The 19,752-nt window shown below is 36.8% G+C and overlaps 1 protein-coding gene across 3 annotated transcripts in view; it reads left to right on the plus strand.

Annotated features, from left to right (window-relative positions):
- Nucleotides 1-19,752, plus strand: part of LOC126375420 (protein kinase C and casein kinase substrate in neurons protein 1) — a 125,222-nt gene that overhangs the window by 42,454 nt on the left and 63,016 nt on the right. For all 3 annotated transcript variants that reach the window (XM_050022335.1, XM_050022333.1, XM_050022334.1), the window contains exon 3: nucleotides 11,309-11,553. In XM_050022335.1, coding sequence (XP_049878292.1) covers nucleotides 11,337-11,553 — 217 coding nt within the window. In that variant the 5' untranslated portion in view covers nucleotides 11,309-11,336. The remainder of the gene's footprint in view (nucleotides 1-11,308; nucleotides 11,554-19,752) is intronic.

The following is a 19,752-nucleotide window of genomic DNA, read 5'->3' on the forward strand; positions in this document are numbered from 1 at the left end:
TAATTATATGCGGATACTGCGACATCAGCGCCGTGCTTGCGGGACGTCCTGAAGCGCTATTACATCTTTCAAACGCGATGCGACAAAGTTTGAACCTACGCAATTTAGGAAAAATCTACCTTATTATTCCTGTACTGTGATCGTTATTTGTAAAATCATACAATACATATACACAATTCTTTATACACAATATAATTATTATGACATATTGTGGACTTTTCGGTATACCTACAAAAAAGGAACAATTCAACCATACGTTGTTTTGTTATATCTCAATGGGCTCAGGCAGCGTTTTCGCCGAAAGCTCCAAGTCGGCTATATTTGTAACGATAATTATGTTTGACATTCATCATCATTTTTGAACCATTTTATACAAAAAAAAATACTTGTATAAATTATAAACCCTAAAGCACGCCCATGAATCACTCTACTCATTGGTGAAAACCGTATGAAAATCCGTTCAGTAGTTTTTTAGTTAGCCGCATGTTCACTGATGCGATTAATGCCTGTTAGAATTTTACAAAATAAAAAATACGGAAATTACGGAAGGTACTTTAGTGCAAAGTAAATTATTGTATACTTAATTATAATATTATTGGTAAAAGTGATACTTTTTGAAAATTCCGTAACAAATAGACGGGTTCGCCAAATTCAATTGTAAAAAAAAATACAAAAAGTAAAAACAATTAAAACATGCAGTTGGGTTTGAACCGTGAACCTTAAGAATGGCGGCTACTGCTTTACCAAATGCGCCATTTAGAAGTTAGAAGTAGACTTCAAATTATGCATCTCTTTTAATAGCTAACCTAGTTCGCATGTGTGTGTGACAGCTTCGTGTTTGTACACAAATTGAAATGACACCAACTTTTGATGCAATGTTTCAATATGATATCTTCAGTAAATACTTCAAAATTGTAGCTTAACTTAAAGATAATGTATGTAAGATTTCGCCACCTAACATTTCACTGGGTCAGAACTCAACACTAAACGAATAAATGGAAAAAAATACGAAAACTGCAGAAGTAACGCCATCTACTGACGCAGCGTTACCTAGCTGACTGAAACACATCACCTTAAGAAACTTTCGCAAAGGCCGATCATAGGATGGGTGACCACAAAAAAAAAAGTTTTCATCTCGAGCTCCTCCGTGGTTCGGAAGGCACGTTAAGCCGTTGGTCCCGGCTGCATTAGCAGTCGATAATAACCATCAATCCGCACTGGGCCCGCGTGGTGGTTTAAGGCCCGATCTCCCTATCCATCCATAGGGAAGGCCCGTGCCCCAGCAGTGGGGACGTTAATGGGCTGATGATGATGATGATGATGATGAAGATAACACTAGCTATTAAGTTTTCTTTCATACTAACCCCTATGGATGTGTTAATGTCTGAAATAAACATATTTGAATTAGGCTCCATGTGTGCTCCAAACTCATCTTTGTTACATAAACAAAATCATACAGTGTAGAGATCAAGTAGCAACATCAACCGACGTATTTGTACACATTTTTCTCGTAATATCTACGCCAGTACGTTACTCTCGCCATTCAATAGATTCTTGTCATGGGAACAGCGTTATGACTATAGCACATGGCTTCATACAATCGACCGCAGTGCTGCCGAAATATCGATAGTTCCACTGACGATGGTTGACTTTAAATATCATCTAAAATAACGATAAGCTGATCTGTATTGCTTTGATTGCATGTGCATAGTCCAAAACCATCGGTAGAAGCAATACTGCGTATACAATCTACCGAATGGTCGATACTATTGTAGTCTGAAAAAGGTTGCCTTTAATGACAAAGCCCCAATTAGTTTAACATATTTCTGTAAAATTTATTTTATACCTTTCTGAGTAATGCATCCTCCTAAGATTTCCCTCTGTAATAGTTTCTTTCTTTGTGCAATAAATAATATTTGTATATGCATATCTGTTTTCTACTGTGAGCCGTGGTAGCCCAGTTGGTAGAACGCTTGCCTCTCAATTTGAGGTCGCAGGTTCGAATCCAGCACAGGTCTAAACCAATGATTATCGAATTTGTTTTCGAATTCATGTTTGGATCATAAATGATTATCACGCGCTCAGAGGTGAAGGAAAACATCGGAGGAAACCCTCATTGAAATGCATTTTCGGAGGTATGTGACCTAACCCGTATTGGGCTGGTTTGCAGGTCAGACAGGCAGTCCCTTCTGTAAAAAAACCGGACCTGTCAAATATTCGGGAAACGGGATAATGGATAAGGGATAAAATGATGCATCTGTCTGCTATTCTTTTAGCTGTGTTCTTTTTAGCTTGAATATCGATAGTTTGTCGATCGGTAGCACTATACAGAAGTGGGTAAATAGACACAGTCGTAGCAATGGGGACAGAAAGTGACACAATGACCTCGGATTGTGATCTCTATTGCTTCACGATCACTGTCTAATTTCACCGTTTACTTTTCAATTGGGGGTTCGGAATTAAGTACTATCTTAAGAAATGTAGTGTTTAAGAGATGTTCGTAAAACGTTGCGCTTGGGTGGAATTTGGCGACTTTTAGTAACTATAATAATGTAATGTGGACTTTTGCAGCTGTATGTAAAAGTAACATTGTTAAATTTACGTAATATATTACTTAGGCCATTTTCTTTTGACGCGCTATGGGTTGTTATGGATCGAAAAAATCGTTTTGTCTCGTTTTTAATTTATTAAAAATACTAACTAAAAATTTTACAGTTCCGTACTTATTCGACATAGACCTAATTGTCCGAAAGTAAGATGATCCGTGCTTCGGAAGACACGTTAAGCCGTTGGTCCCGGTTACTACTTACTGATGTAAGTAAGTAGTCGTTACATGAGTCATCATGGAGCTTTTGGCGGCTCAATAGTAACCCTGACACCAGGGTGGATGAGGTTGGTAATCCACCTCACAACCCACACGAGAGAAGATTCGACATTTCAATAAGGAATTCATTCAAATAAATCAGATTTAATTTAAATAAGAAATGAGTTCGCAATCCGCCGATTGTTTATCAGAAAATGACAACAATTTATTGCAACTTTATAGTTTTTATTGTATGGGATTCTTACATAAATAATATTTGACTATGTAATCATATTACTGACATTATGTCATAGTTAAGTTACCCTTTTGACATTCATTGTGTATCTTGTAAATCTTGATGCTATTGTTATCCGATGATCTTTATAAACTTGTATGACATAATCTCTAGACATAATACGTAACCAATCACAACTCACACTAACCTGACCCAAGCATTTTTTTCTTTTAGTAGAATTAGATAGATAAAATACTTTATTGAGCACAATGGACACAAAGTACAGAGATAAGGACAACATATACAGAAAAGCACAACAGGTGGCCTTATTGCTCATTCAGCAATTTCTTTCAGGCAACCTTTGGGTACAGGAAAATTTTGTACAAATATAATAATAGCGGGTTAGTGCATTCTAACAAAATAAATATTAGATACAAATATTAGAATTCCGTGGTCTCAGACGATAGGGTTGGGATACCAACGGGAAATAGGCTTCATCTTGTGTATGTATGTTTTCTTCTTCTATACATACCCAATAGAAATAGAATAAAATTTGACAGTCGCCTATGTCCAGAAATTTAGAGATTACTCGAGAATGATATCTATTGTAACATTATAAAGGATGTAATCAACAATATCACAAAACGATTATCCATCCAGTGACCGCACGGAGCACAATGCAATGAAGTAATTTCTTTCAGCCTCCAACAATGAGACGATTGTACTCGCGCATGCGCGTTTCAAATTCACAATTAGGTAATACAATAGCGACCATGCGAAACTGCCGATTCTGTAGAGAGGCTACTGGTGTTATTTATTAGTATTATTGGCGTAGGAAATAAAATTACGTGATTGTATTAGGATGCTCTACCCACTTTCTCTACTACCTTAGCAATAAGACAGCCTTTTGTACTGTTTTATTGTTTTTTGCGTTGTATGTGTACTTCTTTGGTGCTATAAAGTACTGTGTTTGTATTGTACTCTGTTTTCGTGGAATATTTATTTTGGTAAGTTATAAACTACTCCCGTGGTAGCCCAGTTGGTAGAACGCTTGCCTCTCACTTTGAGGTCGCAGGCTCGAATCCAGCACAGGCCTAAACCAACTATTGTCGAATTTATTTTCGAATTCATGTTTGGATCATAAATGATAATCACATGCTCAGCGTGAGGTAACCCACATTCCCGAGAAATGCATTTTCGGAGGTATGTGACCCTGTATTGGGTTGGAAGGTAAGACAGGCAGTCGCGTCGTCAAAATCTTCAGGTTAGGTAAGCGGACCCTGTGAAAAACGGGATAATGCTAGGGAGATGATGACCAAGATAGCTCCCCTCGATTTGAGAAATTATAAATTGTGTAAGCATACTGCTAGGTGAGCGCCGTTATTTAAAGGTCAAACGTGTTTTCATATACCTAAAGGCAAAAGTAATCTGAATCTCAACATCTTATTTGAGCCTTGGTCAGTTGTATTGAGGATTGAGATATGATCTTCTCTAATAAGTCTTAGAAACTAATATAAAACTGAGGATATAAATAGACTACATAATAGTTTCTTTCAACTCCTATTATACTTGCTACTGTAATTGATACCATGTGACGTATAGCTATTACCATAATTAGAAACATCTCTAGTTATACGAATGTTAACACATGATTCAAGTAACACTGCAAGGTCGCTTCGTTTCGGACAAAATGTATTTTTCAGCCAAAACATGTTCAAAATATCCTTATCTCTTCTACATAAAGTTTAAGGTTGATTTTAAGCGTGGTTCTGGAAATATTTGCTTAGATTTTGTCGTATTATAGACTATGTTACCAGTTTAGTGTCTGTGTTCGTTTAGACCGGAACACTTGATTAAGTGTGCGGTTGAAATCGAAATTCATAGTGTGATTGGGATAGAATTTAATACGTGACCGTGTCGGGTAACTGTTGTGTGGTGAACAGCAAACAAGCACATTCAGTTATATCTGTGACCAATGTTTGAAATATAATAATACCTATTGCCAAGTTATCAAACTTCACTTTCGATTCCAATTTTGTGTCAAGTTATTTGCCAAGGCGCGCCAATATGTCCGTAAATTTACATTTGTGGATCTTTATAAGATTATTGTTCATTTAAAAAAGAATATTCGAGATAATCTCAGTGTAATCCAATTATATAACAGTGTTAATTTTTTAAATTGTTATTACTGCTTATCTTGATTTCGCACTGAGTTTTTATAAGTGATCCTCCAATACAGCGTTAGCACCAAACCTGTTTATCAAAATTATTTCCTCATTATTTCCCAGAACCTCTTGTGTTTGTTTACTTAATACTTACGTCTTATAACGTTGCAATTATTTAAAAAAGAGGACTAAGGTTAATAATTTAGAAGTAAAAACCGGGGTTTAGCAAAAAAACGTCATAGCATATCTCTATCTTAATCTCGCATCAGGGTCTACTAATAAAATCGCGTCGTGTGTTTGTCCACCGTGGGACGGTCTCAGCCAATCAGCGCCCACATACGGCTCGAGTGCTCCGCGTAACACCGACTAGTTGCGTTACTCAGTTATAATAGTGTAATAATATAATAAAGTGGATAATGACCGCCAAAATGCGACGCCGGAGGAGGTGTAAGGGGAAATTACATCATATGCTGCAGTATTTTAGGTATTGTTTTATTTTTTTACCATTACTATTAATTTTAGATAGGTCATCATCATCAATTTAAGAGCCACGCTCTTGTCGGTGCAGCATTTTCCATGCTACTTGTTTAGGGAAAAATAGGGCAGTGGTTTCCCTCTTGCCTTCCGCCCCGCAGTACTCTGTCTGACGCAAGTGGGATGGCGCCCAGAGTAGTCTATTACAAAGCCATACTAGGACTTCTGTCCTCCGCCTCTGAAAGATAGGTATTTAGGTAGTTGGTGTTTTTTTTTATTGTTTAAAAAGTTGGTTTATATTAAAGCATAGAATAAGGAATAATGTTACGTATAGAACGGCAACTCTCCGCTCCCCACCAACGTCTAAGCTAGGTATCTCTCACGTATGGCGTCAGACGTCACACACAGATTCGCGTGTACGATAACGTCAATGTGTGGTGTCTGTGTAAAACGAGGTTGTTTGTATGAAGTGTCCGGGGTCTGATTATAGACTGTTAGTTACAGTTCTAAGTTGTATTTACATTATACCACACACTACTTATCTCACTTCCATATCTTAAAGACTAGACTCGTAGCCGATTAGGTCGGGAGTTTTCCGAGAAAACGTGGATTTTTTCTGGAATAAGAAACATTATTATCCTATTTCAGTTTAAGAGGAATACATATACATACATATTTAAAACACATAATAATGGGTTCTTACCGCGTTTTAATCAGGGATATGAGACTCCCGATATTTCAACACTGTTCCAAGTGCCATGGTCACGGGAATACATATTGTGGCGACCTCACTTAGAGTGGAATAAGGGCAAGAGGATGGTGATATTATCCTGGGGGGCTAGTAAATTGTCAGTTTACAGTTCATTGTCAATTAAAAATGTTACTTTACATTCTTAAGACGCCTATATCAAGAATTTCTAGCATTATCAGAGCGTGTTCTGTACTTGTATGAAAGTTAACAATTACAACAAAAAAGAATAACAAACATAAATTAATACATTCTATCTGTTTAAGTACAATATGGCGCTAGCTTAGTCATATCCGTGACCGTTATAGCACTTGAAGCAAGTTCAATGTCAGGCTGACTTTGAACTTGACATTTTGTGAATCGTGAATGACTCGGGGATCGAAGGCGCAAATTGTAACTCGTCAAATCACTATGATTTGTACGTCGAGAATGATTGAATGCTTAGGTTTCCACAATAATACTATTGAATATTGTTGCTTCATTTGCTATGCGACCTAATAGCGGCGGAAAATCGTATTTCTTTTGTACATCTTGATTTCCATTGATGGTGTTGTTTTCTATAATTTATATTTAGGTATTTTATGTATAGGTATATTGTTGTGTATGTATATAATAATATATTTGTACTTAGTTTTCGTTCGCCATCTTTGAACTTTTCATTTTAATTTTCCTCATCATGGTTAAGAAATCGGTTTAAGTGAAAACGCCGCCATTGGTTATGTACTTAATTAAGTCTCTTTTGTAACTATTTCCTTTTATTTCGCAGCAATAAAGTATATTTGAATAAAATAAAGGTAATAATTACTTAATTACAATACGTTTTCTTCAAAGAAATAAAACTTTCACTTCGTTTGTTTTAAGGAACTCGACATTTAGGACTTTCATATGCAACGTTCCATTAGAATAATCCTGACATATCAAATTATTGATCTGATTTTTCATTCATTCAAGTACTGGTTTATTCAACACAAACATGATCAACGTCTTTACGTCTACTTTGTGAAAAAATATTCATGAACCATCATCATCACAGACCGATGACCTCATCCCACAACAACCATAGTCTTTTTAAAATCGCCGACATACCTGGGGCGTTAAGTCATTCACCCACTACTATTTACTGAGTTGCATAGATTGTTATCAGGTGAAGTAACGCGATAATCCGGAACTAACTATGGACATGATGCAATGCTGATTATCAGATTAATTACTGCGTGCCTGATAAAACGGATAAAAGGAAAATTTTATTATTTTAATTCGCCTTCAGTAGGTATGGAGTTTTAGATATACAGGATGTTAGTGACAGATGATTCTGCTCTTGATTCTGAGTTAATATCAAGTTGAATTTTCCACCGCAAAATTCATGATATTTCCTTTTTTTTTACTTTGTATGTGTTTAGAATTAGAAAGCCATTGTTTTCCCAGATTCTAATTAACCTACCTCTACGGGTTTATTTTTACAAAGTTTTTGCTATTCCGGTAGGTCACGATATGGTATTTAAAACATGTAATTTAAAGGTTACAACATTATTTTGCGGGTACAAACACTTTATGATATTTTGATAAGATTGTCTATGTCTGATATTACAACTTGTTTGATATGTTTTATTTTAAAATTTTCTTAATTTTATCAAATCCAAGTAAGCGTATAAGTGAGATCTGTGATTGCCCTATTCAGAAAATGCGCGGTTTACATCTTAATTATGTTATTATATGTATATGTCATGGGTTTGAATACCGGCTCAGACTGTGAACCGCTGAATACGAATTTTATCAGTTTCAATTCATGTTTGGATAATAGATAATTGATGTCACGTGTTTTCCAGGATTTCTGCCCAGTTAATGGCGATAGGCTCGCCGCTTACTACATGGGATTTAAACATAGCTGGCGAGGAGTGGGGGTATATGCTATACACCTCTGCCTACCCTTGCGGGGATATAGGCGTGAAACGTAATGCTTCATATTATGTCAACCTCTTTTCTGTGTGTTGAAGAATTATGAAGTCTCTATAGTCGTGGGATCACCGATTGCTTTTCTCTCACTCTTTTGAACATCTATTCATAAAAATTGGGTCATTCTATTATTATATATTCCTAGGATAATAATATCAAGGGACATCTAAATATTCCTATCTAAGTAAGACGTTATATCTTTACTATCGCGTTGCCACAGATATCAATTGATAAAGAGTATTTCTATTGCTAAAAGTAGTGTGCAGTAAATAGGTATCCACTTCAACTGTAGTTTTACAATTAATATAAATTACATATTGTATTGATAAACAAACAAATTATCTCAATTATTATTCCATCGCTGAGTCATAAAAAACACAGTATAATTGTATGAAGTGATTCATTCAATATGAATAGTAAAATGATTGGATCGATCAAGGTCGGAAAAAATCGCTATGCCTGAGAATGCGCCTTTATGCGTATGGTCGAATCCCGGTAGGCTGTATAATGAATGACCACAAACACAGAACAGGCAGGCTATTAATTAATATAGGCTGATTTTTTTTTGGGATTGATCACGTGCTTAAACGGTAAAGGAAACAACAGGTGGTTCTTTAGCACGAACACCTCTTCCTGTGACTTTGAAAAATTTTAACACTATGTAAAATACTTCATAGACCTGCTGCATAAAATAAGGAATAATACTGCGTATAAAACGGCATCTCTCCGCTCCCCACCAGCGGCTGAGCTAGGTTTACCTCACCCCGCCTCGGTCTTACTTTTGTTTTTAATCGTATGGCGTCAAACGTCACACACACAGTTGCGCATGTACGATAATGTCAATGTGTAGTGTCAGTGTAAAACGATGTTTTTTTGTATGAAGTGTCCAGGGTGTGCCAGCGCAATGGATTGTTCCATGCTCCTTTTCAGTATAAAGTTTATGTTGATATTAAGTTGTGCTCACAAGACGTTGTAGCTATATATAACACTAGCTTTTGCCCGCGACTTCGTCCGCGTGGCGTGTTATAAAAGAGAGATCTTTGTGTGTGTGGGAGAAAGGTTAAAAAATGCTTAATTTTATTATTTTTAAATGAGGTTAGAGTATAAGTAGCTCAGTTAAATAATGATTATTATAAATTTTTACATTATTAGTTTATGATAATTTGGTTTAATATAAAAGGAAAATACGATCAGAGGAGGCTAACCCTAAAGTACCTATTAAGCTTTCGTCTGGAATTCAGAGATGAGAATGTTTTTTTTCATACAAAGGTTTTTTCCCGCTAACTCCCGTTCCCGTGGGAATTTCGAGAATTCCATTCTTAGTGCACCTCTACGGTACCTAAGCTACGTCCTTTCCAAATTTCAAGTGCCTACGTTTAGCCGTTTAGGCTGTGCGTTGATATGTCAGTCAGTCAGTTTCTCCTTTTATATATTTAGAAGATACCTAGACGGTTTTGTTAGACCTAGGAGGACATACATCGACCAAATTGGACTTGTCCTTAGAAATGGTTTGGTACGATCTACTCTGAACTGGCGTGAGTGTATGAAACGATTGATGGATGTGATCCTCCACATCCCACCTCCTAACTTCCGCTTGCTTCCTAGCATGCGAAGTGTGTCAGGATCGAAGCAAATGCAATCCCATAGTCTTTGCTTACTCCTGTGGGTAACAGGGATATGTTTATGTAGTTTATATGTATGTATGGTTTTGTTATTCATTCATTCGATAGTTTTTTAACTATCGAATGATTGGATAAATCAAGGCCGTAGGTTCGTCAGTGTTCCGTAATCACATGTTCTTGCTAACATCACTAAGATTGTTAGTATTGCTATGCCGTATGCGTAAACTAAACGCTAAAGAATGCGATGACTATGTAACTCCATTTGTGGCAAATGAATGACCACAAGTCCTTTGAATGTGAAATATTTTGAATTACATTTTTATTAGTACTAAGATAAATGTTTTATTTTCTTGGGACTTTGTTTATAAACTAATTTAAAGAAAAATACATTTCTTAATTTTACGAGACTTATTAGGAAATTATATACTTAGCTAGGACTTGTGGTCTCTGAGCGGTGGGCACGGATCGTCACGCATTGTGTGCCTCATAACGGGTACAGGCGTCGTGGCAGACTTCGAAAGAGATGGCGTGACGACTTGAACGCTTGCCGGAGGGATTGGCCGGAATACGCACAGGAACGCGAAAAATGGAAAGAGGAAGGGGAGGCCTTTGCCTAGATTAGATTGGCCTTTGGCTAGATTAGATTAGGACTCGTGAGAGTCAATTTGGCACTAGGCGTTCGATGGCGGAACATCTCGTGCGCATACGGGGACCGAAAAGTATCAGACAGCATGAATTACCTTTCACCCTCGTTCCTGACCTTTCGAACTCCAAAATCGAATTAAAACATAATTTACTTCACCAAACAGCCTCCGTGGTTAAGTGGTTGAGCGTTGAGCTCACCCGGTGGGGACATATCACATAAATCACTTTGTGATCCCTAGTTTGGTTAGGTCATTACAGGCTGATTACCTGATTGTCCGAAAGTAAGACGATCCGTACTTCGGAAGGCACGTTAACTCGTTGGTTACTACTTACTAATGTAAGTATGTAGTCGTTACATGAGCCAGGGGCCTTTAGCGGCTCAATAATAACCCTGACACCAGGGTTGATGAGGCTGGTATTCCACCTTACAACCCACACGATAAGAATATAACACCAAAGCACTACGTATCACCAATAATTAATAATAATTAATCGTCGCGTAACTCTTTTCACATTTTGCGTTGCATTTTTGTGTGACAATAACATTTTGCACAGCAAATATTCACTTTTTAATCTAAGTAAGGAGCTTGTTATATTGACATGTAATATTAGAACCCAACAACTGCCAATAATCATGTTACTAATCTGGTTCTTTTCTTCCAGAGGGGCGGTGTGTGAGTGCCGCACCGCCATGTCGCACCACAGCGACGAGCAAGCCCTGCTCTCAGTCACATCCGACTCCTTCTGGGAGCCTGGTAACTACAAACGTACCACACGGCGAATAGACGACGGCCACAGACTATGCAGCGAACTACAGGCCTTAGTGCAAGAGAGAGCAGACATTGAGAAAACGTACGCAAAGAGCTTGCGCGGCTGGGCCAAGAAATGGAACGATTTAATTGAAAAAGGTAAGTCCTACTTAGATCTCTAAGTTTGTTATGGTAGCCTGGTAATTGCTCAGAACTATGACGTCAAAATTACAAAAATAACATGAGTACAATATTTGTCTTACAAATGTTAGAAAGAAAATTACAATCGAATCATTATCAGCCGTACGACGCCCATTGCCGGGCATAGGCCTCCCCCAAGGATCTCCACGACGACAATCGAATAATATGTTCTTTATCAAAAAAATGGTCGTCATAATAAACTTGTTTGTATATTTACAAACAAACCGGCTCCGACGCACCTACAAATATTTCTAAACATCATAAAACATTCACATCTCTGTTAGGAGCGGAAATTTATTCATACCTACTCTTATTGATTAGTCAAAGGCACGCCTTTCAGCTGTCTGGCTTTCATTACTGAGATGCAAACACATTCAACTTAGACTGCCTATCAATGCTGCCTATGTGCCTATTGAAAGTCGACACGAACCCCATAATTAATGCACCGGTCTTAATTTATTCATTTCCATGTTCACATTAAAAAGGGATTTCTAAGAATTATGTACACAGTATTAACTCGGATTTAATATCCAATAAAATAACATTTAACATAAACTGACGGAAATACCATATATTCAATATCGTTCTCCTAAGAAATAGACTAATATACAAGTATTGAAACTAAACCCTGCAAGAAACATTATAACGCTTCATATAGTAGTTCCAAAGTTAAGCAAACACCTCCAATATTCGCATTTCTATTCCTGTTATTTAATATAAAGATTCACGAAGGTTTAATAGCAACCATTATAAGGAAGTAGTAGTCGTTTTTTCACTATACTTACCTGCAAGAAATCTACCTATTCAAGCAAAAATAATCGTGAACCTATTTAGATAAATTTATATTAGTTAGATATCGTTTTAGAGAAATAAGATAAATTAAAATATACATCGGGGCAGAAGGCAAGAAGGAAACCACTGCTCTATTTTTCCCTAAAAAGTAGCAATTAAAGTCTTAAATAAGTAATTATGGAAAGATATTAGAACTAAGTCCAGCAAGACAAATGTAAGCTTGATATATAAACATATGTCTAAATTGTAAAGAATACACATTATTTCGCTATAATACATACAAAAATACAATTCCAAATAATATAATACATCCAGTAAACATCTGAAGTCGGACAAGATAGCAAGATAAAACTGTCAGTGAATTTATCTCTGACACAGAAAGAGTTAGCGGAGCATACTTACGTCACTAAAATGATATGAATAGGTAGAATATTCGCTATATTCCCCCGGTAGAGGTCTTCGATTTGTTTTGAGATCTTATTTTCCTTATTTGTTAGTTTCTAGATATTATTTATCTTTTATAAAATAGGAATTATTTATCTTCTTGCAATATTACTTTTGCAGTACTTAAAGCAGTTACATTAGGTCTAGAGCAAGAAGTTTAATTAAAAATAAAAAGGTATTTGCAAAGATTAATCGTTGTAGAAAGATGGGTAACTTCACCGGTCGTACTATACAAAAGATGATGTAAGTGCGAGACGTTTACGCATGCTTACAGCACTAGATAAACCATGTTGCAAAGTTACGATCCTCCAAGGATTTATGGCATCTCGTAATGTTTACTATCTCAGATGCACTCTAAGCATTTGGCCTCATTTGTCTTCAGTTCACTGTCTTGTCTGCATTTAGTAATAAAATTTGCATACACAAGTATCGCTTGATATCTTGTAGCGGCAAAAAATGCTGTATTTCATTATGCGGACGGCAAATATGCAGATCTCTCACCGAGTCTGTTTTTCTTGATAGGTAATTTTCAGGTCAAAGTGAATAGAGACTTTCTAGTTAGGTAAACGAGATGCATCTTGGAACTCTAATTACGTTTTATCGAGAATTTAAGATTGTCTGTAGGCTATGCACGGCAACCGCGCCGCGCGCGGCGCGAATTATATCGAAGCCTTCGACCAATAGCCGTTTGACGTCCATCTACGTTGATAGCATTCGTATCGTTTATTGGTCGAACCGCTCGATATAAATCGCGCCACGCGCGGCGCGGTTATCATGCAGACCCGGCTGGATATGCTAATACTAAGTCTAAATCCTAAAGGTAGGTTTAGACATCCATAAGAACGATGAACCTAATTGCTGAATGGTTTGTGTAATATTTACGATATTATGATACACCCATCCTAAAGCTGTTACAAGAACGCTGCTTTAATCATCTATCTATCAAAGATATGAAATGATGAAAGGTACACCTCCTGTTTTTCATTTGAAAACCTTTGTTTTTGTTTTATATCTGCGACGTATATTTCCTTCTTCATATCGGTAATATTATCACATCTACATACTTCAAAATCTTATAACATGCTCAATGTCCAGAACCGCACACAATCCCCTGTATTCCACTAAGCAGTCTCTATTATTCCTTAAGAAGCAAGTTTTCCCTTCGACTCACGCTTTGTCTACAAACTACCGTCCGTGATCAGCACATATCAATACAGTACCTAGGGGTATTATTACGGCCCATTACGATACAGCTTGGATCTCCTCACTTATCTCAACATTCATCTACTATCGACTTCATTCTGGAGTAAGCACTAATTATGTTAGATTGCGTATCTTGTTATGTGGTAATGAATGCTGTTTGTTTTAAGCCATTTAATTAAGTTTCATTCGTTAATAGATACTTATCGTTAAGTTGTTTTGCATTGGGTTAGGCGAAAGGGACGTCGCGTATGTTCTATTTGGTGGCTTTATCAGTAGACGTAAGCTCACGTCTGTACCTATTCCCAATTGGGGTAGACAGAGGTACATCGGTCGTAAGATGAACTTAAATACCACACACGCGTCACCGAGATTTCTGTTAGACCGTATCGCTGTCTATTTATGGTCGAGCCAATTGTGTTAGTGAAAATTACACAATACAGATGTCTTATAGATAATTAACATGTTTAGAAATAAAAACTTTGTTTAAGATGTGGCTTTAAAAACGACTTATTAAAAAGATATTAAGTATAATAATTTAGTAAAATTATATGTATTTTCGCTAGAGGAAAAATTGAAATATAAGATGTTTACAAAGTGGAAAAGTGTATATGATTACGGATCCAATCAGTCAAGGTATTCATTAAATACATCTATTGATCAATAATATAATGCCTACGTATAATCAATCAAATTATAAGTATCTCATATAGTCATTGACCTATAAATCACCATTATTACGAGAAATCAATACATAACGTGGTTACACGTATTATTTTAATGCTATTATTACCAAACTTTAACACTTCAATTCGCACGTAAACGGAATAAAATAAAACGAAATGGAAAGCCGATTGTGAATTCCAAGGATTGACTTTAAATTCTTCTTGTCATTCAAAAGGTCGTTAAAATTCGCACCACGATCGAATTCACGTCAGGTTTGCATTCTAAGGCGTGTCAATTATCAACTACATAATACATTATATTATGTAACTCAAACCCAGTAAGTAGTAAGCAAAGCCACAAATCGTCCGAAGAAAATTTGCAACCACACAAGACTACTACCATAGAATAAAGACTAATACTATGTATACAACGGTAATTTCCCGCCCCGCACCAATTCGTATCGGGCGCCGTACTCGATTTACGTCACCCTCTCAGGGTCTTACTTTAGTTACCCGCTACGGGGTAAAAGAGAGCACGCATGAACTGCCTATCTCACTCTCGCTTACTCGGTAAGCGGCACACGTTGCACGGTAATAATGATTTATCTTATGAAGTGTCCGGGGTGTATTACTACGAGACGACACGATCTATGGGAACCCAAAAACGTGTTCCGTGTCTTATCTTGCTGTAACGAAAAATGATACGCAGTGTTAAATATCTACACGGGTACCTACTGATAAGGAAGCAAGAGCATTATAATATACGATACAAGAATTTGCACGATTAGATCATATTCCGCTGAAGTGACATTTAACACTTCACAGAAACATTGTGTAAGCTCCCTGGTCGATTTACTACTGAAACATGTTTACGCTTTCACGGAACACCATAAAATCTGGTGTTTGTATGTCAGACTTCTCGTTAGACGGTTAGACTCACCTAGCCAATAAGGAATACATTTTTAGCACTTTAAGGAAAGTGAAAGCACTTGTTATACAATCTAAGCGTTCACCCCGAAAGTGTCACGGCGTGAATATTTATCACAACTTAAGCTGTTTTTAACGTGTTGTTCATTGGGATTCATCGAACGCTACGCGCAGAAAGTGCATGTTAAAAAAGGCATCGATTGGATGATTTGAAAATGGAAAGTGTCGCCATTGGTCCTCGTTGCGATGCAAGATCGGTTCGGAATGCGCGCGCGCGGTTACCTAACAATTATAGACCATCGTGGACTGTTTAATTACAAAAAACGATACCGCTTCTCTTGATGAAATTCTTTACACAATATTGGATGTAAAAACCTGTTTTTAAGAACGTAACCCAGAATTTATCTTCAGTTGCATGCCTTAGTATTATTATCTGTTTCGTACTTGTGAGTAATCTTAGATTTTTGCATTATTGCATTTTAAAGCAGCTATTTATTGTTTATACAATTACATCACTTTTACAATAACATGACTTTTTACTTGATCTTGTAAATGTAGCTAAAACGACGAATAAAATTCAAAGAATCGGGCGATTTATCCTTTCTGCCTAATTTGGAAGGGATGTGGAGTACCACAATTTAAGTCCTTCTACTCTTTATTTAATTTATCATGCCCGGTCTACATGGGACAATATGGATTGTTTTGGTTAATTGAAGGCGGTTGGTAGGCTGTCGCAATACAGGTTTCAAAAATAGTTCATCTAGTTTTGGCTGTAAGGAAACCTCTCTTTTAAATCTCTTGTAAATACTTGTGATTCTTTCCACTCTGGTAAATGTTACAAACTCTATAAGAAACTTGGTATGCGTAGTTTCTTATGGAGTTTAAAACAGCAAACAAAAGTAGGTATGCGGGTGCGCAGTGCGTACGCTATACCAGCGAAAGCGGTTCCCAGAATAAGTCATTCAGTAGTCGAAAGATTGCATGTTTCATCGAAGTTACCAACGTTAGGTAATGCTTATGCGTATGAATTTTCATTCTGTTGTCCATTGCGATTTAAATTATTGAACGAAACGTTTAATGCAACATTGATATTGGGGTCAAGAAACTGTTTAGTTAAAAAGTTGTGCATTCGATAACATGAGTTTTATTTATGAGATATGTGTATTTTTTAGTTTTAATGTGTTGACTATTTTTTATTATTATTTACGAATAATTAGGTATTTATGTGACTTTTATGCTGAGTTTAGGAGTAATAATTGCTAAAATTATCAATAAGAAACTTATTTAAAAAGATGTGTTTTATATTTATAGCTGTGGATAATAAACGGTACTACGAACTCTACAACTTTATTAAATTTATTTTATTTTTGCAATTAAAAGTATAAAATTCAATTTAAACTAGGCAGTTCGAATAATACAGCTTTACTGCATTGTAATTAAAAATGCATGTCACCCTTGGTCCGTTCAGTTGTTGAATTTCTCTAGGGAACCATTAATAGAACATCTACATGACATACTTAATAAAACTATCTACTCGTACCATAAAGCATTTACATTATTGTTATCTTATCTAACCTGCTACATTATACACATAAATATGCGCTTTTTTGAGATTATAACAAAATAAGTCCTTTCACACTTGACTTTAGTCGTGTAGTTATAAAGGTATAAGTATTTTCTAGTCTTTGTTGTCCCACTGCTGGGCCTATGCCCACTGGAGGCTCTCTCTCTCTCGAATATGTCTCTGGATTAACTTTCAAATATGTAATTATCCAACATTCATAACATAGCATCACACCCACATGTATAGATACACACCTACTTATTCGCGTGTCATGTATGTGTGTAATGTATGCAGCTATATAATTATCCAGTGAGGCGTGAGATCCAAAATTCTTGAGACAAGTGACAAGCCATTTTTAATAGTATTCATAAACGACAGAAGCGACCATGAAAGTTTATACTAAATCAACACCTGTCCCCAAAATCGATATCCAGCCAACCGTACCACAATAATATTTTGGATATCGATTAGTTAAAGCCCGCCGTCTTGATTGCGTTTCGAGAATGGACCCCGCGGCCGGCGGTCTGTTCTGTACCTTCCCTTACGTAACTATTACCACTTACTAGTATGTTATGAAATGCTACTTGCAAAACCAAGGCTTTGGCTTGATGCGACCGGTTTGCATATAGAGGGTGCCATGGGGTCTTAATGTTCATTTGACTATAGTTGTAAACGTTTATTACGTACAGTCATGAGCAATATCATGTACCCACTTTAGAACCCTGTCGCTCTATCATATTTGACATTTAATGAGACTGACGGTTTAATTTGTCAAAAAAGTTAATGTGACATGGTTTCAAAGCGTATACATATTAGTATTCGTGACCGTACTTATAAACTCACGAGCAATTTCTCTATTAGTTAAGTCTAAGGGCAGCCCCACAAAACAAGTGCGAAGAAATTTACTCATTACTCTTAAAACAACTACTGTAATAGTCACGTTGTTCTCCTGTTATCCCTAAATTTATGACAAGTCCACGATGCATGGTACACTATTTCCATATCACGCATCAAATGGAACTCTATAGTTTACAAAATATCATTACTTACGATCCGTCCGCTTTCCCATTTTTTCAATAGACACAGGATGTGTCAATAACACTTCATAGACACTGACATGACAATACTCTTTGCATAACCGGTCCTCGAGAGTTTAAAAAGCAAATAACAGCCATGGTATAAATATAAACATGTCTTTTCTGAAGTGATATGTAGAAGATATGTTCTCTGCATAGGTATAACGGATAATGAAATGACTCAATAAAGTGTTTAAGATGGATGAATATATGAATGTAAAATTAAAAATGCATGTTAAGGGAAGACAAGGACAATAATTATTTATTATATTAAAAACGTTAATTTTCATAATCGAAACACGCGTGTGAACAGATAAATGAGTGTAATGTGTGGACGAAAGCAAATTAAAATCCTGTCTCCACTCCGCCTACGGGAAATTACTACACCAGGCAAATATAGGTACGGCGTTATTCATATCTTAGATACGTCACGTCCACTGTCGTACATACAATACATTTCCCGTGGGGCTAGGCAGAGACCATGGAATTTCACTTACTTAGATACTACAATAATAACAATAATAACCATGTTCAAAAAGTTGCATTCACCGCCGTCGCATAGAAAAATATTCTTCTAAGTCGCATTCGAATTCGAATACTTTCACAGTCGCTAAGGAGTTTATCTGAAAAAATATCCGAAATGTGTTGTAAATACTTATAGATTAAGTTATGTAGATAGTATAAGTCCGTTCCCTCAAATTAAGATGTTATGGCTGTTCAAATAAAGTGCGATATTGGTTGTAGATTGTCGTTACACACCCTCGCTTGTGACAAGATGCACCGCGGTTACAGAAATTGGCTGTCTATTTGTTATACGAGGTCTCATCATCATCATCATCACTAATTTGTAGTCGGTGTAGCATTCTCCTAACTCTCCATGCTACTTTTTTAGGAAAAAATAGGGCAGTGGTTTCCCTCTTGCCTTCCCCGCAGTACTCTGTCTGACGCAAGTGGGATGGTGCCTAGAGTAGTCTATTTCAAAGCCGTACTCCGGTCCTCCGCCTCTGAAAAGTACTGACAGTTACTGCTGCCCTCTGTCAGGATACGGGGTCTATGACTGAATAATACAGCTGCATCTATAGGCTTTGCCTTTCATATTTCGCCTCGGGATTGTTTAATTGTGCCATATTCGTAAATATCACAGCGGACAGGTTGCGCTGCCATTTCGGTCCTCGGTTACGGCACTGTTACACCACCGTCGTCAAGTGCAACAGAAACAGGTTCTTTTCCTTGAACTTTTTCCTCTTTCAAGTTTCTTTAGTAAACATACGAGAATTACATAAGTTTTATTAATGATGATTACACTTTACGCTTCAGTTTAAGTATACATAACATAAACAGCCGATGTACGTCCCATTGCTGGGCACAGACCTCCCTTCAATCAACGTGTGGAGCATACTCCACCACGCTGCTTCACTGCGGAGATGTTTAACGTATAATAGCCGGGACCAACGGCTTAACGTGCCCTCTGAAGCACAGTTTAGCTATG

This window comes from Pectinophora gossypiella, chromosome 19, assembly GCF_024362695.1.
Source record: "Pectinophora gossypiella chromosome 19, ilPecGoss1.1, whole genome shotgun sequence".
NCBI lineage: Eukaryota > Metazoa > Arthropoda > Insecta > Lepidoptera > Gelechiidae > Pectinophora > Pectinophora gossypiella.